Source organism: Ailuropoda melanoleuca, chromosome 5 (genome assembly GCF_002007445.2).
Source record: "Ailuropoda melanoleuca isolate Jingjing chromosome 5, ASM200744v2, whole genome shotgun sequence".
NCBI lineage: Eukaryota > Metazoa > Chordata > Mammalia > Carnivora > Ursidae > Ailuropoda > Ailuropoda melanoleuca.
The window spans coordinates 75,353,656-75,374,296 of NC_048222.1; the positions used below are offsets into that span (position 1 = coordinate 75,353,656).

At 58.3% G+C, this 20,641-nt stretch overlaps 1 protein-coding gene across 3 annotated transcripts in view; it reads left to right on the forward strand.

Annotated features, from left to right (window-relative positions):
• Positions 1 to 20,457, forward strand: part of BIN3 (bridging integrator 3) — a 42,314-nt gene extending 21,857 nt beyond the window's left edge. For 2 of the 3 annotated variants that reach the window (XM_002914791.4, XM_019794716.2), the window contains 7 exons: positions 6,368 to 6,408; positions 6,825 to 6,886; positions 10,228 to 10,364; positions 10,875 to 10,915; positions 16,423 to 16,564; positions 16,704 to 16,838; positions 19,576 to 20,457. In XM_002914791.4, coding sequence (XP_002914837.2) covers positions 6,368 to 6,408; positions 6,825 to 6,886; positions 10,228 to 10,364; positions 10,875 to 10,915; positions 16,423 to 16,564; positions 16,704 to 16,838; positions 19,576 to 19,722 — 705 coding nt within the window. In that variant the 3' untranslated portion in view covers positions 19,723 to 20,457. The remainder of the gene's footprint in view (positions 1 to 6,367; positions 6,409 to 6,824; positions 6,887 to 10,227; positions 10,365 to 10,874; positions 10,916 to 16,422; positions 16,565 to 16,703; positions 16,839 to 19,575) is intronic. The other variant, XM_034661274.1, reaches the window with a different exon arrangement.
• Positions 20,458 to 20,641: the final 184 nt, after the last annotated feature.

Here is a 20,641-nt window from a genome sequence, read left to right on the forward strand (position 1 = left end):
CATCGTGGGCCTGGGAGGGCTGCACCCAGTCCGCCTTCTTCCCAGCCACATCACTGTAGAACCTCACCTAGAGTGGGGCTTGCAGGGGCCTCCTAGTCTGGGACATTTTCCTTCCACGGATCAGTCTGGGCTCGTCCGCATCATCTTCGGGCAGGGCGAGGAGGTAGGTGATGGGTGAGGAGGAATCCGTTGGCTTCTGAACGGCCCATCTCTGCAATCTGGCAGCAGTCTGCGCTTCCCTAAGAGGGCTCCTGGAACATAGGCCCCTGCCGAAGACATGACCCAGGCCTTTATCTCCAGCCACCTCAGGCTGCGTGAAGACTGGGAAGCTTCTCCGGGGTGGGGGGTAGGGTCCCTTTCTCTTTATTGCCAAAGGCATCCTGGCCAGGACCCAGAGTTGGCGGGAGGGCATGATTGAATCCTACCCCCCTTGAGAGCCCGTAGTTTTTATCCCTATTTTATCTCCAGAATGGGAGAGGAATCAGAGATTCTTAGAAAGTTAGAGATGGAACCCCTTACAGATCATCTAGTCCAACCTGATTTTTCTGACGAAACAACCAAAGCCCACAAAGCCACAGTGACTTCCTAAGGTTGTAAAAAATCTAACACTGACAGAGCTGAAATTAGAACCCAAGTTGGAGCCTCTGTTCCACGCACATTCCATTCCTTTATACTGCCTCACTCAGGCTGTGAAGGCCTCCCAAGGTGAGGGACTTCTAGTAAAGAATGGCCTCTCGAACCCCCTCACCCACAAATCTAAGCAGGCTCTATTTTACTGTGGGAAAGCACAGCCGCACACTGCCTCTGCTTGTGACAGTTCCAGGAAGCCCAGCACCATCCGCCTGCTGGAGCTCCTGACACTTCTCCTCGTCTTAATAACTTCAGCCCCCCCCTTGGCTCAGGACTCAGAACTACAGGAAAGATACTGCTGCAGTTTGGCAAGAAGGGAAGTTCGGCGCACATCTGACCGGTGGCTCAGTCTTTGGAAAATCCAAAGTCAGGCCACTTAAAAGGAAGTGGGCTTGCATTTCTCTTTCAAGTGAAGGCAGGCCGAGGACAGACGGAGAGTGTACCTCCCATGCAGAGGCTGGCCATCTGCGGAGGCCCTCAGCCGAAGCGCAGAGAATCTGGGCGTGCAAGTGTTGGGCTCTAGCCGGCTACAGGAAGTGGGAAGGTGTGGCTTTGAGTCTCCAGAGTTTAATCCAGGGCAGATCTGAAAGGGAAGTGGTTTTGAGAAGGGTCTTTTATTCCCAACAGTCACTACCAAAAAACAGACAAACAGAAAACTCTCCCAGCACCCTTACCTTTATGGAGATAGCCATTGTTCTCCACAGAAAAGTATAGGTTTCAGTTTCTAGCTTCTTTACCAGAGTTTTTTGACTGATCTCTGGGTCTTTTAATCTGAGGAGTCCCATCCCAGTGCCTCTGGATGGCCCTATAATCAGGCCCACGGATGGGCCCCTGGGCTGCCTCTTCTCCTCCTCACGTGGCTCTTGTTTGGGATAGAATCCTGGTCCTTTGACTTCTGAAATCTACTCCCCCAGGCAGACTGGGCATCAAGTAGTGGTTAAGAAGCCGGATTTGGGGGGTTTCCTGGCTGGGTTCTGCCACGTGCTGTGTGTGATGACCACGGGCGAGGCCCTTACGCTCTCCGAGCCCTGCTTTCCTCCATCGCAAGCGCAGATGAACCTGGTACCTGCGCCGTTGACATATTCGGGAGTCTTAAACGAGGTCATGCATATGAAGCACTTAACACAGCGTCCGGTACATAGCAAGCCCTCAATAAATATTAACTCCATGATGGGAAGAGAGTGGATTTGACTCTTTCTAAACCACCAGGGACGCAGCCTAGCCCCAGCAGCCGGACCCCCTAGTGCAGGGAAACGCTAGGCCGGGCTTTTATTTGCTCCCTCAACTCCCCAGAGGCACTGAAGTAGAAAGAGTGAGAGCCTGTCCCTTCGGCCTCCACAACAGGCCAAGCCAGGACCGCTGCATCGGCGTCTCCGGCGGCTGCCCCCGAACATCGGCGACACAGCGCCGTTCTTGCCCGGGCACTGTTGGAGAGGGACAGACGTGGCTGCCTGCTGACGGGAAGGCCTGGTGCCCCTGTCATGGGAAGAAACACTCATGTTATCTTCAGGGAGTTTCAGGAGGTTTTTGGCTCAAGGCACACAATGATCAGACACAAAGAAAGCATTGTGTGTCCGCTCAACTATTCTCCTGGGCCCAGATCGTTAACAGGAATCCCATTATTGTCGAGGCTCTGGCTGGAATGGCATGTTCTCAGCAGGGTCTGGCCGTGTGGAAGTGGAAGGACAGAAGCTCCCCGACCTCCCAGCCCCAACCTGCCGCGAGGTCCCCTCCTGCCCCTCCAGCCCCACAGAGTAGCGGGAGCGTCGGCATGGCAGAAAGCAGCCGCGCCTCCCCCAGAACCCGCGCTGCTGGCGCAGCGCTTCGCAGCCAGCACCTCGGGTCTCGCCGGGGAGGAGCACGCCCGGCTTGTAGCTCGTGGGTGCTCCGCGGGGCAGGGCGGACAAGCAGCCCCCACGTCAAGCCCTCCCGGGAGAAACATCCACTGGCAGAGTGGGGAGTCGCTCAGCCTCGTTTAATCCTGTTGCAACATACCAGAGGGAAGCTTTCCCCCCCCCCCCCCCCCGCCAGCACCCCTTAAAGAGGCTTCTTGGAACACCTGGTGCGCCCTCTGCCTCAGCTCTGATCTACCACAGCGGAGCTCCAGCGCCCAGCCCGGCCCTGCCTGCCTGGCGCCCTTTCCACTTCACGAGTGGCGGTCTGGGTGGGAGCTCCACCCGCTCATCCACTTCGCACATCCCTACTCCTGCTCCGTGCCAGCCTGACCCCGGGCCGTGGGGGGAGCACCTGAAGCCTTGGAGAATGCAGGCGTCAGCCAGCCATGTGCTGCTCGGTCCTCCGCGCCAAGCTCGCTGGCCTGGCCCACCCCGACCCTTCGACAGTCTGCACATGTGTTTACACTTGCATTGTTGACCGGGGGCCAATCGCCTCTTTGGCAAAAGCATCAAGCATTCAAAGATGTTCAGATCTTTTGTGTTTGGCTCTTTCCCTCAGAGTGGATATATACTTTGGACTGAGACTCAGTGTGTTCCTCTGTTCTCTTAGCCGTTGTGTGAGGGGCCAGAACCCTGGTGGTGTGGCCTTGGATCTTTCCCCAGGGGAGGAGAGAGATCTGGAGACCTGTGAGCTGTAGGAGCCCCCACCTGGCTACCAGAAGCAGAGGAGGGAAACATTCATGGACCTCGCAGGCTGTCACATGGCCTTGAGCAGCAGCAGAAGGATCCAGCCCCACCCCGACATACTTCTCAGCTGCCAGCCTGAGACCTCAAGTTTCTCACCAGCCAGAATGATCCAACCCAGTTGGAACCCCACAGTCGCTCACTCTCTGTGCAAGTCCAAGCAGTCCCGGCCAGGGGGACCAGGTGCTCTCCGGCATCCCACACACCCATCAGCACACGTGGGGATTGCAAAAGAGATTGCCGGGAGCCAAGGCTGTAGCTCCAGTGGGTCGGCAGGCCTTCTCTGAGCCTGCCTCCCCTCCAGGAGCACCGACACCATGTTCTTGATCTTCAGGAGAGCTGGATTCGGACCAAGACCTCCTCCGTTTAATTCCGTTCTTTTGGGAAAAAAGGCTTTTTGTATGTAAAGATTCTGCTAGGCGGTCACATCCTATGAAGTAAGAGAGGGGATGTGTCCAGTGAAGGGAGGCCCCGGTGCAACCACAGGCGCAGGATCCAGGCTTAGGCAAAGGCCTGGCTATCCACCAACCGCATGCTCTGTGCTGCCTGTCCTCTCAGCCAAGGGGTTACAGTCCGGTCTGCACCCGCAGCCTGCTCTGGTCCTCCCAGCGCCCCCGCATGTAGGAGAGGAACAGGGAGACACCGTAGGTGGGCTAGGGACCGTGCTCTGGGCTCGGCACAGACTGCTGGGGGATCCTTCCAGGCAAGCCGGCGGGGCCGACACTGCTACCTCATTGCCTTGTCAGCCCCTGGAAAGCTTCACAGGGACAGGCTAACCAGAGTGATCCTGTTCCACCAGGAAAGAAACTGAAACTCGGAATGTTAGGTAGTATTTTTACTGCTGCACAGCTGGTGTGAGAGTTCAGGTCTCATCTGTCTCTGCTCGCTCCTGTCCCCCACCGTCCTCGGTGGTGCCACCGGAGAAAGGGCTGGACTGCCTCCGTGCGGGCTTGCTAAGTCCAGGCCAGGCCCCCTGCCCCAGAACAAAGCCCCCGCCTGCAGTCTCGCCAGACGCCTTCGGGCTTTGGCTGAGACTTTGATTCCTGCCCAGCTACACATCCCCAGGGATAGGTGACACTTGAAGCTTTGATCAGGAATATATGCTTTAGTGGGAGCGAATTTGGAATTTCTCTAGAGCAGCTTTTGATGGATCATAAGGAAGGCGATGATGAAGATGTCAGGTTCCTGGATGGAGAGATGGGGGAGGGGGCGTCTGTTGAAAAGAGGGCAAAGACTGTAGGATGGGGGGAAACCAGTGGTGATTTTTACTTCCCAGCTTTGTGTCAGGCCCCAGATGCTGGGCGCATAGAGTAAGGAGAGACCTTGGGTTCCTGCCTCTCAGTTTTATAGTTCAGATCAGGAAGGTGAGGTATGTCCGTGCAGGGGCGGCGACACATTGTCATGCCCTGGGACCCTGGCTAGGCAGGTTCTCCGCGCCCTTCTCACGGGGCCCTGCCCATGGCTTGGGCTATACGTGTATGCTCGTATGTGACTGTTCCATCCTTCCCACCAGGCCCCACATCCGGTGTATTCCCCCGGGGAGCCCTCACACCTGGCGAAATGCATTGCACTTAATAGGTGCTCAATAAATGTTTGTGGAATGAACGAATGTTATTTTCAAAGCGGGGGAGGGTGCCAAGCTAGGAGCCTGAATTCTCGCCTTCCTTTGCCACTGACCAGCCCTGCGTCCTTCCATAAATCATTCCCCCGCCTCCGGGCTTCATTCTCCTCGCTTGTAACATGAAATAACTGGCCCGAATAATGTTCTGCCATTCTGGGACTATGTTGAGTTTACGTAAACGCACGTGAGGAGTATGGGGTCCATGGGACTCCCGAATGCGCCTTCGCAGGGCACCGTGATGGAGCGTGTGCTGATGCAGAGCAGTGGGGCCTTGACACTTTGCAATTTCACACTCCGTGAGCTTCAGCCGACCTGTCAGGAGAGTGAGGATCAGGGTTCAGGGCTCTCACTGGCAGGAGTCTCAGGGAGCAGTCAAGAAGGCACCTTTCTCAGGTCATGACTTTAATTCATCAGCAGATACCTTTTTCCCCTTTCTCAGAATGTTGGTTAAGAGCGCGGGCCTCGGAGCCAGGCTGCCCGTGTCCGCATCCCAGCTCTGCCACTCCCTGTGGTGTGGCTGTGTGCGGTTTGCTTCAGCTCTGTCCCAGGGGCTCCGGAGTGCAGGGAGGGCCAGAAGCACACCTGCTTCCTCCGGTTCTGGAGGAGGAGCCGTGGCAAGAGGCACGTGCTGAGCACCCTGTGAGCGTGAGCTGGGTTTCCTGGAGCACCTCGGCCACGAGGCTCAGCAAGCCGCCCAGGGAGCTGGTCCTGCCCAGGGTGGAAGGGAAGTAGGAGAGGCCTCGGTCCTCTCCCTTGGCTTGCCGATGTCGTACACTTCACGGGCCACTCTCCTAAGAGACTGTTGCCAGGGCCCCCTGTTGATGGATGGGGACCTTCAGGCTCTAGACGTGCACGTGGCTTTCTTGACCTCACCTGACACGTAGGCGGCAGAATTGGGACAGGACTCACACCCATCTGATGTAAATTTTCCTGGCATCAGGGAAATCGGATAACTTACGCAGAATTTTAAGAGAACCTTGCCTGAGTCGGTAGTAATAGTATTCGTGCTTGCTACATCCCAGCACACAGAGCGGAGACGGGGGCTTTCTTGATCCACCCCGAACCTCAGACCTCGCAGGTGCTAGGCCCTGTGAGGAAACCAGGGCCTCGGAGCGGGAGGGGACCCGCCTCCTTCTCCGCTGGGCTGCCTGATCCGTCACATGCTGAGCACCTCCCCTGCCACACGAGGGAACGCAGCCGGGCGCCTCACTCCTTGTGGCGGAAAACAGAGCCACAATCCGCTGCTACTTGCCTGGCTGGCCCATCTGGGAGGGGAGTCTTTTGCCCTAAATCAAACACTTAATTAATTTGGGAACACAGGGATACTGTCGTTAACGATCTGCTGGTGCTTGTATGGACTGGACGGGGTGGTTCTCTGCAGCCCGGGGGAGGGCGTGCGGGGAGTTTCGGTAGGCGGGCAGATTTTTTCCAACGTGTTGTCATTTCTCCGATGATTGAGTTATCTCTTTGGTTACAGGTGGAGAGAGATTTTGAGAGGGAGTATGGAAAACTCCAGCAGTGAGTGTCAAAGCCCAGGAGGACGGGGGTTGGTGGGGAGAAGGGCAGGAGCCTTCCCCCAGGTCTCCATTCCCGCACCACCCCTTCCAGCACCGCCAGCAGTGGGCCGCGCCTGTGTCCCGCCAGCACCCCGGGAGTCGAGGGCAGCTCGGTTCACAGCCTGCCAGAAATTCTCCCGCAGCTGACGGCCGGCCGTGTGAGAGTCGTTAACTCATAGCCTTTGGGTGCTTGGCCTTGTGCAGGGCTGGTAGTGGCCCTCCCGTCAGTGGGACAGATCCCTGCAGCACAGGGGCCCCTTCTTCTCCTGGGAAGTGTTCCAGAGCGTCAGGTTGGGCTTAACTCAGGTGGATGGGAAGGAAGGGGGCTGAAGCAAGCTGGCGATGCCAGGTGCCCAGGCCCGTGCCCCTCCCTTGCAGGCTGGAGGAGCAGACCAGGAGGCTGCAGAAGGACATGAAGAAGAGCACCGATGCTGACCTGGGTAGGTGGCGTATCCCCGAGCCAGGCCTGGCCTGGGGGCACAGGTGGCCCTCTGGCCCTCCATCACTTTTGGGCTGGCTCCCGTGCTCTGTGCACAGGGCCTCATGCTACCTCTCATCCAGAGGACTCCGGTGGGTCTGAACATGACTGCCTCGGCGTCTCCAGACTGTGTGCAGCAAGCCAAGGGTCTGATGTCGGAGCCCATCTGTTATTTGTTTCGTGGGTAGCTCCAGGTTACCTGGGTGGCATCTTTAATGTTCGCCACTGCCTTTCTAGTACAGGAGAGGCTGTGATAGGGGCGCCCGGGTGGCTCAGTTGGTAAAGCGTCTGCCTTCCGCTCAGGTCATCATCCCGGGTCCTGGGATCGAGCCCCGAGTCGCGCTCCTTGCTCAGCGGGTAGTCTGCTTCTCCCTCTCCCTCTGCCTGTCGCTCCCACTACTCTATCAGAAAATTTTTAAAAATCTAAAAAGAAGAAAAAAAAGGAGAGGCTGTGACCTACTGCTTGCTTTCCTTGGTGCTTCTCCAGCGACGGTACGGTCCGAGCACAGGTAAAGGGAAGGTAGTGTTTTCACAGTGAGCAGCTTTGGAAGCAGTGGAACTTCGGGGATCCACAAAGTGGAGAGCGTAGTTTTCGAACAAAGAAATCAGGGTCAGAAGCATAGTCTGGGCAGAGAAGGCCTTCCTGAAACAACGGCACCCCAGCCCAGCGCAAGGCCTGCACCCCACAGGTGGTGCGTCAGAGTCCCTGGAAGGCCCACCCCCAGTCAGTGCTGCTGCAGCTGGTCCAGGGACCCCATTTTGAGAACTACTGCTCCAGACAGTTGAGGAGAATCAAATTTCCTGATCTTGGAATCTCCTCAGCTGCCTGGACGAGTTCTTAAATCCCATCCTGTGTGCCCAGGCAAGATCGTCTGCACGTGACTGGTCTTTGTTGACCCTTACATTCTGAGGTTTCATCAGGGCCCCAGAGACCCATGTGGCGTCCAAGACCCCCTGCTCTCTTTAAGGTTCAAAGACCACCAGCCTCCCAGTTCACACTGGGCTGGCCACGCCCTTCCAGTCCCCGAGAGTGGGGCCGGGCGGTGCTCACAGAGGCTGCTGAGGACTCCCGGGGGGGATTCCACACTGTTAATGGACTTCAGATGGTTCGAACAAAGACAGAGACAAAGGCATGAAATGTGAAGGCTTTAGGAAAGAAAAGGAAAATTGGGAAGAAAGTCTCCCCCACCCCGAATTTCGGAAGAAATTTTTCAAACAGGTTTCCAGTTTTGTCCGAGTTTTTAACCTTGCATTCTACTGTCTGAGATCATCTTATAATCCAGGCAAGTTACACATGATGTTCACTCCTAAGCCTGCAAAGTCACTTTATAGCTTTGAAAGAGGGTTTTTTGCTCCATTGCTTCAACATTTCGGGGAGGTTTACATTTCCAGGCTTTTCCCGTATTTTGCCCGTTTGCTGGGTGAGGACAGCAAGCGCCCAGATTCGAGAGAAAGCCAGGACAGGGCTCTGGATGGGCCAGTCCTCCACCAGGGGCCTCTTCGCTGGCATGTGGAAGGGCCTGAGTGAGAACCCCCCCTGCCCGTGGACTTGTTTCTCCCCTTCCCCAAGGGGGGCTGGAGCTGGGTTTAGGGCTGCTCCCTCCTCAATGCAGTGACCACGCAAGGCCACATCTGTCATGAACTGGAGTGGCCCTTCTTTCATCGATGCAGAGATGTTTCTTCACATTTAATAACATCTCTGAAATCAAGACACTGTAGCACTTGATAACGTTTAGTTGGCATTTTTGTCCTTTCTTGATGGTTTGTACAGTAACGATGTGTCCTGCAGTTGCTAGCATCTTAAATTCATGGCATAAAATAGTAAGAAATACACTCAGAAACTTGTTTTCCCCTGAGACCCTGAAACTGGCACAGACACACGGAGCAGGCAGTCTTCTCCAGTCTCTCTTCCTGCCCCTCTAGAATTTATTTATTTATTTAACAAATAATGGAGGCCTGAAAACTTGTATGGGACCAAGAATTCCAGAGCTGCCATTAGAGTGCCCTCCTGCCTCAGAGCTGCCGTGTGATTTTCAGGCTCCCCGTATGTCAAACAGGGCCTCAGAACACGTGAACACAGTACAGCAGGGCAGTGGTGTCCATCTGTGGGGAAATGGCCCCGGGGAGGACCTTGGACAGCATAAGCAGACACCCTGGCAGAGCCCGTGCGGCCTGCCCCCAGCTGTCTCCAGGCCCGACCGTCGGGAGCTCAGCGGCCAGGGAGGCAGGTGCCCAGAGGCCGGGCCTGGCTCTGCACTTGCAGCTCTCTGACCTTGAGGAAGTCATAAGCCCTTCTGAGCCTCACCTGCCTCATCTGGAAAACGGAGCCAAAATGCACTCCCCCAGATGTCTCCTGTGTTGTTGGAGCCCTAAATAAAACAAGCGGGGGGAGTGGAAACCTGTTGGCAGCTTTGCGGCTCTTGTTCTGGTACAGGTTTTTAAGTCCCCATTGTTTGTGAACAAAGTCTAGAGGGGTAGGAAGGGACTGGGAAAAGGCCATGCTTGCTCCACAGGGTCTGTGCCCCCATTCTGTAGGTATTGTCTGTGGCAGGGTTGAGTAGTGGCAGCAGAAACCACACGGCCCCAAAAGCCTAACCTCTTGATTTCTAGCCCTTTACACTGTGTTTGCCAGCCCTGGTGTGGAACGCTGCTACTCTTGTCCATGAGGGAGTTCCGAACCAAGCTTCACCTCCAAACTGCCTAGGGAGTTTATTTATTTATTTATTTTTAAATTTTACTTTTTTTTTTTTTAAAGATTTATTTATTTATTTATTTGACAGAGACAGCCAGTGAGAGAGGGAACACAAGCAGGGGGAGTGGGAGAGAGAAGCAGGCTCCCAGCGGAGGAGCCTGATGTGGGGCTCGATCCCAGAACGCCGGGATCACGCCCTGAGCCGAAGGCAGATGCCCAACCAACTGAGCCACCCAGGCGTCCCCCGAGAGTTTCTTTAAAATGCACGTTCCTGGATTCCAGACTTACTGAATTAAAATCTATAGAGCTAGAAATATTTTTTTACAGCTTCCCACCCAAATGATTCTGTTAAAATCTAGAGTTCAGAAAATTAAGTCATTGCACAAGGTAAAGCTACTCAAAAGAATTACCCAGCGCAGCATCAGATGGTCAGGAACAAAGTACAGTAAGGACTCGTGACTCATGGCTCTGTGGTACTTGGAAGCTTTTATGGTTTCTGGCCAGGGTGGAGGTCAAGGTGCGGCCCCTGGACTGAAGGAGGAGGGGGGTCCTGACGACAAGACCTTGAAGCCTGTCCCTTCCTAAGTTCACTGAGCTTTGACCTCTTACAGCCATGTCCAAATCTGCTGTGAAGATATCCTTGGACTTGCTCTCCAATCCCCTCTGCGAGCAAGACCAGGACTTCCTGAACATGGTGACAGCTCTGGACACAGCCATGAAGCGGATGGATGCCTTCAACCAGGAAAAGGTAAGTGGGGGTCTTGCTTGCCTCTTTCTCACGGCTTCCGTGTGGGTGGAGTGCCTGCACAGAGTCGTTAATGGGGCTCAGTCTTCTCTTCAGCCGCCTTCAAGCCCTCTGAGGCCCGAGTGTTGCAAGCCCTGGGAACTCTGTGCTGGCCCTGCTCCGGCCCTGGTTGCTTCCATGGCTCACTCACTGGGAGACCACGAAAGAGACAGGGAAGCTCTGCTCACCCGCAGCCCCTCACCCTTGCCGCAGTTGCCCACCCAGGCTCCCCACGGAGCAGGGCTGACAGCGGCCCGCAGACAGCGGTGGGCAGGAGGAGACCTGACCCAGAACCGGAACAGTACTCCCTGTTGCTGGTCATCATCTCTGCCCCGAGCCGCCTTGCCGGTCCCACCCAGGTCTTGTCCCTGCCCGGTGCCTGCATGTCTCTTCTCAGGTACCTGGAGCCTCCCGTTTGAGGCAGAGTCTGACTTCCCCTCAGTGTTGATGTCATTGGGTTTTTTCTTTTAACAGGTGAACCAAATTCAAAAGACCGTGATTGAACCCTTAAAAAAGTGAGTAAAGACCATCTGGGGACCACAGGCCTCAGGGACCTGGGCTTGGGGCACTTATTGGAAAGACAGGTCAACTGGCTAGTTGGCGACCAGATATCATCTCTAGCAGCCTATCCCCAGACGCACATGGGGCTGACCAGAAACTCAAGAGGGACGCTAGCCCTGTGACCCGTGGCCGTCGGGGTGATGCCCGTGGTGGCCCGAGAGCGCGCCCCTGGCCCGGGTGCACTCAGTGACCACAAGGCACTTCTGATCTGCCACAGCAGACGGCCTTTGCTCCGGTGGTCACTTGGCCATTTTTCCCTTTGTTCCTGATCAAGAAGCAGAGGGCGTGGAGCTCGCTGAATTCGGCGAGCAGAGATCTTGGCCAGCCCTCAGCGGGGATGGGCAAGGCCTTTCATCTCCCCGCCGCACTGGGAGAGCAGCTTGCCTGCAGTGCTCAGCTTTTGAAATGTGGGGGTGGCCGCACATGGGGAAGGGCGCAGAGCGGGGTCCTGCCTGGGAAGGTCCCCTAACTCGTGACCTGTCAGAGTCAGAAATTCTTCTGTAAGACTCATTTTCTCTCAGGCAGGCCCTGGGCAGTGATCAGACGGGCCTATTCCCTGAGTCCCTGGAGGGGGTGGGCGGGTGGGACAGGCAGGAGCGTTGCCTTGAAGCTCCCAGATCACTTCGTCTTCTTCCCTGGCCTCTCCCGAACTGACTCTGACCTAGAAAGGCTCCCGCTCCAGCCCGGCAGCTGCACTTTATTACCTCTTCTGTGGTGGTCCCTGGCAGCTGCCTCACCAGGCCTGGGTAATGAGGCTCTGCTAATTACCATTAGGCCTGGATCGGGGCCCGGAGGGAGATGAAGAGAGCAGGTTTTGGTCCTCCAGCCCCTGGCGTTGGGGTTATGGAGCTCTTCACTCTCTGTTCAGGTCCAAGGGGTGGGGTTGGGGAAAGCTGTTTCTAAGCTGGGGCTATGTGGAGGCTTGGTCTCAGTGGGAAGGGATTTCTTCCTGCACCGCCCTCCTTCCCTGGACCCCAACCCCCTAGCCCCTGCTCAGCCCCGGGTTGCAAGGTCCCACGAGGAACAGGGTTCTGAGGAGGCTGGTGGCTCAGGAGGGAGGTGTCAGCAGGGGCTCCACTGCTGGTGGCCTTCTGACTGGGTCTCCAGGGCCGAGGGTTGGCAACTTGGGGGGAAGGACCAGGGGCCACCACAGGGGCTGCCATGGACACCCACGGCTGGCAGAGCTAGTCAGGGGACACCAGCTCAGAGAACTAGGGGACTGACTCCCATCTCGATTTCACAACCAAGGAGGCGGCCTTGAAATCTGATGCTTGGCTTCTAGAGCCAAATGGAGAGAAATCCCGGCTGCTTCCCACCGCCCCAGCAGCCCACCACCTGCCAGGAAGGTGGGTGAGTGGCACAGGGGGTGGGCACCATCTCCGCAGCGGATCCGCTGACCTCTGCCTGAGCCCCCGGGCCCGCCCGCCCGCCTCCCAGGCTGGCTTCTCCATCCCAACGCCGACATGCGATCTCCCCCAACCACATAAAACCGGCACTGCCTGTTGCCGCCTCTTGCCAGGAGAGAAGCTCCCAGGGACCCCGGTACCGGAAACAGGAAACTGCAGCTTTCCTGTCCTCTGATGAAGAACATCGCCACATGGCCACCCCACCGCCCCCAGCCTCCCCCCAGGGGGCTCGGCCTCTAATCCCCCAGTCTCTGGGCTGCGTTCACATGGTCGGATGGGGATGCTTTCAATTTCCCTTTCCTGGTGGGTGGAAGATCCCGGCTGTGTGGGCACAGATTGAGGAATGGCAGGCATTCCCCACCAGGGCCGGCTGCTCCCAGCCTACCTCCCAGCCGGCCTCTTTCTCCCTCCCCCTTTACCTCCTCCCTCTCCCTGCCTCCTCACCCCACCNGGGGGGGGGGGGGGGGGGGGCAGTTTGGTTGCACCTTAGGACAGTCACCTGGACAGAGCTTTGGCGACGGTCTGACGTAGGCCCAGCCCTGTTCTCCCTTCTCCAGAGGGTAGACACAGCACAGACCTTCGGAGCTTGTGACCTAGTGCGGACGCCACAGTGGCACTCTTGGGAAGAAGACCCCGGGTAATCCATCATCGCCAAGGTGGTGCAGCGCAGTGGAGTGGGGCGAGTGCTAGGCAGGCCAGCCTGCCCCCAGCCAGCCCACAAGCCTGGGTCCCTGCTTCCCTGAATCCGTTTCCCCATGTGTAGAGAGGGAGGCCTGAACCCCACCCCTGCAGTGGCTCAGTCCTTGCTCAGGAGGAGGGGACAGACATGTCCATGGGCTGAAGTGGTGGGTTGAGCTGCCTATGGAGGGTGGCGTCTGCCCTGGGGCCCTGGCCCAGGGCCTTCCATGTTCCACGTCACTGCTAATTATCGGGGAAAGTGGGAAACTGAGCAGAGGCGGTGCGACTTCCTAGCCTTGTATCTTTGTGGCAGCCCAGTGAAAGGGTGGATTTCAGGCCTCAGGGAGAGCTGGGTCCCCCACCTTTCCTGTCAGCTGAAGTCAGCAGGTGCTTCTGTAGGGTCCTGGGAGCAAGTCTGGGAGGGCCCAGGCACCAGGACTAGCCTATACCTATCCACACCTCCGTGCCCCCTCCCTTCCCCACCCTGAGGGTAGAGGAGAGCGCTGGACACTGCGCACCTGGGGCCTGCTGTCGTATGAGCTCCTGGCCTTGCACACCGGTGTGGTGCCCGCACTGCCCAACGCGAGGGGCCGGCAGAGTCCCGTGTTGTGTCCACATAGTTAATGGGGAGGAGGGGCCTCAGTGGGGCAGGAGCCAGAGCCAGGATTACAGAGCCCCGGCCCCCACACTTTCGTCAGCCTCCTCAAATGCACTGTCTGGTCTCCCTGCCCACTCTGAATTTGCCCACTTAACGTAAGAAGGGCATGACACCTGCCTCCCCCCTAGGGAGTCCCGTAGCCCAGGGCCCAAAGCCCCCCAGGTGCCAAGAGACTCAGGACCCATCTGCGGTGACCTAAGCCAGCTAAGCCTTCTGAGGCCTCTTGGTGTGACTGAGGAGCTCCATTTTGGGAGGCAGAAGTTACCATGGTGAAGAAATGGTTTTGCTGGAGGCTCTAACAGAGCCGGGACCAGTTGGCACTGTAGCCACTTCCTCCCTACAGGGGACAGGTGGTCTTGCTTCCCGAGGCTGAGTAGCATCCTGGGGGCACACCCATTCTTACACTGCCGGTCCGTGAGGTTGCCCAGCATCACGTAGAAATCTGTAGTTGGACCCGTGCCTTGCTCACTCCTCGGAGCTCGGGGCTCAGGACTTGGCCCTTGGGTGGGACTCCGGCGTCCTTTGTAAGGTGGCTCCAGTGCTTGCATTTAGTCAGCGTCTCTAGTGCCTTTGACCCAGGCCCTGGGAATTGACCCCAGGTGACAACCGAGGACGAGCAAAGAGACAAGTGCTGCTGGGGTGCAAGGTTAGCCAGAAGTGCTCGGCCAGCCAGTGCGGTGGTTGTCCCGCCTGGCCCCCGTAGCGAGCTCCTCGTGCTATGTCGTGCTGCTGCCCTCTTTCCTAATTGGAGAAAACTCCCCACCTGCCGCTTCCTGCCTCCTCCTTGTCCTGTGCCCGCTCCCCCCAGGCTGCCAGCAGCGTGGACAGCAGAGGCCCTGGGGCCACCCAGTCAGGTCACTTCTCATGAGAGAATGAGGGTGCCCAGCGGGGCCAGTCTGGCTGGGGTGGAGGGGGTTGTGGCGGTGGCTTCTCAGGCTCCATTGCACCTGCTCCCTTGAGTCCCATGCCTCTCAGCTGCTGGCCACACACCTGCCAGGAAGGGAGAGGGGCTCACCTAGCAACTGAGACCCCCTCAGAGCCCCCACCAGAGGCACAAATGGCGAGGCCAATCCCTGCCGATGGTCTCAGTTGTTCAGACCTACCATGGGTTGGGGGTAGAGGGACACCTTTGTCCTGGAGGCAGCCACTCCCCACGTCCAGTTTGCACAGCACCGAGGAGACCTCTTCTGCGGGGAGATCAGTCGTTCGGTGTTGATTTGATGACTGATTTGTCTAAGGACGTGTCTTGCCCACTTCTGGCCTTTCCAGTTAGGCAGTGAGCCCATGAGCACACCCAGTCAGTCAGAGGGACTCCCTTTAGTGCCCCCAGAATCAGCTGCCTACGCCTCTAGCCTTGGCTGGGGAATTCAGTGCTCTGGTCAAATTTATATTCTCTGTTCTCTGGCAAAAACTATTCATTACTCTGTCACGAGCACTCTTGATTAGTTGAGGCTTTTAAAAATCAAGCTCTTCTAACTAGAATTTTAAATAAAAATTTGAAAAGAAAGAAAACCAAATTCGTGGGCATGCTCCTTTGAGTGGCAGACTTGGAGAATTGTTCCTGATGTGGCATCTGAACTACCTAAACATGGCCCGGGAGCTGCCTGGCGCTCACGAAGGGGAGGCTCCCCCAGCGCCCCTGGCTCTGAGTTGCCCCCTCTGTGCCTCACAGCCCCGAACAACCACGGTGCTGCCGCAGTCTCGGTTGCAGGGCTAGATCTGCCCGGGCTGCTGGCGCTCCCGGTTTGCAGGGTGGACACCTCCCGCTGCAGCGACAGCACCGCCTGCCCTGCGGACTGTGCATTCGAGGAAGCTGGCCTGTCCCCTCCTGTCCAGAAAACCTGCTCGCAGGTTTCCCTGCCTTCTCCAGCACTCATTAATCAAGGGAAGCCCAGCATCCCCGCCTGGGATGCATGCGGTCCTGCCCTGTGTCTTATCTCACGGTCTCATCACCCTTCCCAGTTAAAGTTGACACTTGTCGCAAAGATGATGCCCACAGGGGCCAAAGCATCCACTGCCGCTCTGTGTGAACGGCGTACTCCTCAGCCTTTCCCTGTGGTGCTTTGTAGTCGTGGTGGGGCAAGCAGATGTCCTTGAGCCATGTTCCTCAAACATCCGGTTTGACGGTGTAGCCATTTCCATGCGAGAACCAGAGGGTTCCTGCTTTTCCCATGGTCAGCTGACAGAAATAGGCCAAGACGAGGTTTTGACTGCAGCTGTCGCCTGCTGGTGGCATCACGAGGTGGTGGGGAGGTGCCAGAGAACTGGGACACCTGAGTTCTCGGCTGGACAGTTACTCCCTCATGGTGACCTTGGACAAGCCGTGTCATGTCGCTGCAATTCCGTTCGTTGTATCAAAGGAGGATGTTGGGCGGACGAGTCCAAGGAGCGTTCAGCGCCGCGACGCTCATGCGGGGTGTGTGTCGCTGGCGGGGAAGGAGCAGCGGCTTCCCTGCATTCCTGCCCCCATGGCTCACCTCAGGTCAGCAGGGTGGCCCTTAGCCCTGCCTTCTTTCCCTCAGCCTTCCGCACACGGCCGCCTCGGCAGCGGGCGCTCCGCCGGGGCCGGGGCCTCAGCGGTCTTCCTGGTGTGCAACCCCACCACCTAGAACGGGGTCCGGCGCTTCGCAGGCACTCAGGATGTATGTTTGAACGGCCCCCGAGCTGTGAGGCTGCAGCTCCAAGAACGGCCCGGACCCACCTGGGCTGTGTCTCGCAGGTTCGGCAGCGTCTTCCCGAGCCTCAACATGGCGGTGAAACGGCGGGAGCAGGCCTTGCAGGACTACAGGAGATTGCAGGCCAAGGTGGAGAAGTACGAGGAGAAGGAGAAGACGGGGCCCGTGCTGGCCAAACTCCACCAGGTACCAAGAGAAGGGAGAGGTGGGGGTGGACGCCCAGCTCTGGGGCCATGGCAGCAAGGCCCAGGTGTCGCGACACTCCCTCCCGCCCCCAACACACACCGTGCCCCCAGAGCCCTGACCGTGGCGTCTTGCTCCTCAGGCCCGAGAAGAGCTACGGCCTGTGCGGGACGACTTCGAGGCCAAGAACAAGCAGCTCCTGGATGAGATGCCGCGGTTCTACCACAGTCGGCTTGACTACTTCCAGCCCAGCTTTGAGGCACTGATCCGAGCCCAGGTGAGGCCACTGCCACCCCGCCCCAGAGCAGGCCGGACACTCGCTCCCTTGGGAGCCAGCACCGGCTTTGGCGCACCCCGCCGGCAGGGTGCTCGGCCACGCTCCGCGAGGACACCGGCGCTGCCACCCTGCCCTGGCACTGCCTCCGGAGACCCCGACTCCGAGGCTCTGCTCCACTTTCTGTTCGGCTCCTCCGTTGCTCTGGTTCGGCCCCGCTCTGGGATAAGGTTCCTTTTGTTGAATGGCTTTTCCCCCACTTGTGGCAAGAAGATAGCAGGCCGCACTGTCAGCACCTGTCTTGGGCAGGCGGGTTCTTTGCGTGGTGTGCTCGGGAGGCCAGGCACAGAGGCCTGGAGGGTGACCCCATGCCCCCGCCTCCCCACTCCAGTTCCTCCTCTTTAGGCAGGGTACTGCGGGGGGTCCTGACTTCTAGCCACCCTTGGAGGGCTCTCTGAACCCTGGGGAGAGCCGTGCTCCAGGCCTCTGCCTGGGTGTCTGGCCACCATGCACCTTCTGGAATAGCAAGCTGGCCTCGGCTGGGTGTGGGTGGAGGTGCAGGAGTAGCCCCCGGGCCAGGCTGCTCGGGGACGAGACATGGGCTAAGCCCTTGTCTCCCAATCCTCAGGGGTGGAAGGACACAAAATGTACAACTGTGCGTATAGCTCCTGTCCTCCTGGCCCATCATTCTTCAAGCTGTTAACAGGGATTTCTCCCCCCACTTGTAAGAGAGAAGGTTAAGGTGCCAAAGGCAAGAGGTCTCCGCCACGTGGGACCCCCTAGGCCACGGCAGGTGCTCAGCATCCCATGGCCTTTGCCTCAGTCCCCGGTGGGTAACAGAGCTAAAGGCTCATCCGCCTCCAGCCCACTTCTGCTCTTGGCCTGGGCGTCTGGCGCCCCCCAGTGGACATATTCCTTCCTTGCAGTCAACAGTCACAGGCGCCCTGAGGAAGACTGATTCCTGCCTCCCCGGCCTGCCATCTTTGGAGGATACCCAAAAACATGGGGCTGCATATCGGGGCTCAGGAACCCTGAGCAGGACTGATGGTGGAGACGGAACTTGGTAGTGACCACGTCTTGGGTTGTTAGGGAGAAATGAGGCAGAACGTGAACTTGCACAAGTGAAGAAGGGTTCCTGGGCCTGCCCCCAGAGCATTGCCCCTGGAGGTGAGGGCTTCCTTCCAGCAACTCAGCCTAGGCTGTGGAGGAATGTGTTTAAGGAGACCTGTGCTTTCCCTGTCCTGTGCCGCCGCCACCACCCCGGCCCCCAGCGTGCTGCCCTGCCCCCTCCATTCTGTTGTTCACGGGAGGAAGCCGCAGGGTGCCCAGAGGGGCTAGGGACGCCCTGTAACCAGGCAGCGGGGTGGCTGGGGGGTGTTTACTGCCTCCTCAGCACCAGCCTCCCCCTCCAGAGGCTGTCGCTGCCATTAGTCACTAGAGAAGTGAGCATTCCTAGTGACTCAGCCTGCGCAGTGCGGCTCTGGGGCGGGAGTGGGGGCAGGGCGGGGGCCCGCCCTCCCCCAGCACTAATCCGGGCCCCGTCCACTCAGGTGACAGCAGGACTGTCAGACCTTCATTAGCTCCCCCTCAGCCCGGTGGAAATCCAGCTGTGGGAGTGTGGGAGACACTTCCTCGGAAGCAGCTGAGCCACGGCCCTGCCACCAAACCCGCCGCTTGGCCTTGCTTGCCAGTAATAGCATTCCGGTGGCTAGAGTGGAAGTGGGGTCCCTTCTCCCCAGAGACGACTTGGAGCTGGAGATGACACAATTTAGGGTTGTCCAAATAGTGATTTTAATAGCATGGATCACTTTCACGAAAGTAGGTGTTTGCTTTTGGTCATGAGGCGGAGCCTGAGGCAGAAGTGGCCTCTGGAAAAAGCGCTGGGCCTGAGTGGCCCTCCGCCGTCTGAGAGTGGCTGGTGGGTCTCCGCCGTACCTCGGCACGCCCGCACTCCTCCCCCCCCGCCCCGCAGGCCTCTCCTGTCACCCCAGATGCCTACACACACAGGGACATGCACACAAGCTGCTCTCAGAGCCCTGCCTTCCAGGCCACACAGCTGAGGCGGTGCTGAGCAGGCTGCCGTCAGTTAACCGTGGGACAGGTCAGGAGGGAACACAAGGCTGGGGAGGGGTCACCTCCCTCACCTTTACTTTAAGACGGACTCTTGGGGCTCTGGGGGCCAGCCACGCCCTCTCTCCTATGGACAAAGGTCTCTGGCTTCTAGCTCCGCTAAAGCAGCCTCTAGTCCATGCCTGACTCTCTGGCTTCCCCGGGACCTTTGCCAAGGGTCCTGCCAGTGTCCCCACCCCAGCCTTGGGCAGCATTGTCCTCCTCCCCCTCCTGGCACAGGCCGCTCCGCCCCTCAGCTGCCTGGAGGGCTCCTGAGGCAGAAGCCCCTCCTCCACCTCACCAAGGCCCCGCCGCTTCCCTCCTTTGACTTCCTGTCGTCCTGGCGGCAGCAGCGGATGGTCCTGAAGGGCCGGGAGCCAAGGCTTCGGTCTCCCCACTTGCCATGCGGCTTCGGGAGATGGGCTGAGGGCAAGGACAGTGACGGAGGGGCAAAGTGGAAACCAGAGCGCTTCACTCAACGCTCAGGCTGAGGGCTCTGCTTGAGGGAACAGCAGCGCGTGGGCCTCTGGGACGTTCTCTGGCCCCAGCTGTGCTGCTGGGCCCGGGGGTGCAAGGCCACGGGGCCTGGTACCTGCAGGAGCCCAGCAGCTGCCCACCTCCTCCTCCGCAGGTTGGGTACTACTCTGAGATGCAGAAGATCTTTGAAGACCTGACCCAGCAGCTTGACCAGCCTGGCCACCCTGATGAGCAGCGGGAGAAGGAGAACGAGGCCAGACTGAGTGAGCTTCGAGCCCTCTCTATTGTGGCGGATGACTGAGTCCCCACCACCCTTTCAAAGACTCCTGGTCGTTGCCCTTGTCAAGCTTAGGCTCAGGCGTCAGCCGGCAAAAGGCCCTCCCCTGAGAGAAGTGCAGGGACAGCAGGGGCCCCTGCTCTACCTCACCAGCCCTCTGCGGTGAGCCTGGCACCAAGAGTGCAAGCAGGCTGCTAGCACCCCACCATAGCAAGAGCCCAGACAGGTAAGCAGGGCAGAAAAACTCCAGGGGCCTTCTCATTTCCAGAACAACCGTCCAAAGGGCATCCTGGCCCAGGGCCTGAGCAAGCTGCCAGCCTCCGGAAGGCACAGGCTTTGTCTGCTCACCTGAGGTCTTGGCCTTGCTTGCACGGTCGTGATCGCATCTACCTCCAAAGACCCATCCTGGAGAATGCCCCCGCCCTTGCTGCCTTTCCATGTGAGACTGAAGAGGCCCGAGACACTGCCATGGGGAACAGAAGCACTATGGTTCCCCCAGGCCAGACAGACCCCTCACTCCAGCCTCCCAGCATGACAAAAACTGGCTTAGCCCACTTCTGTCCCTTGGGTCAAGTGCAGAGAAGAGCCCCAAGCCTTGTAGGTTCCCTAGGAAACCCGACTCAGCTCGTGTCAACAGGCTGCCGACGGCACAAAATGTCGCAGCCTGATTCACAGGCCTCAAAGCAAGAACAGTGGTTTTGTCTCACCGGACTATTTGGGATTTTATTTTTTCAAGTAAAGTTTTTAATAAAATCGCCAGCTGTTCTTGTACTGTGACTGAGAAGAGAGGCTCCCTAGGTTTGTCAGGCTTGTGCTGCCCCCCCCCCAAGCTGGCCGCACCCCTGTGGCATTGCCTCTCTCGCCCAGCAGGGGGCAGGGCCCAGAGCACCAGGGGCGGGCCCTTCCTGCTGCCCCCGCCCCACCTTCTAGATGGAGGGCTGGG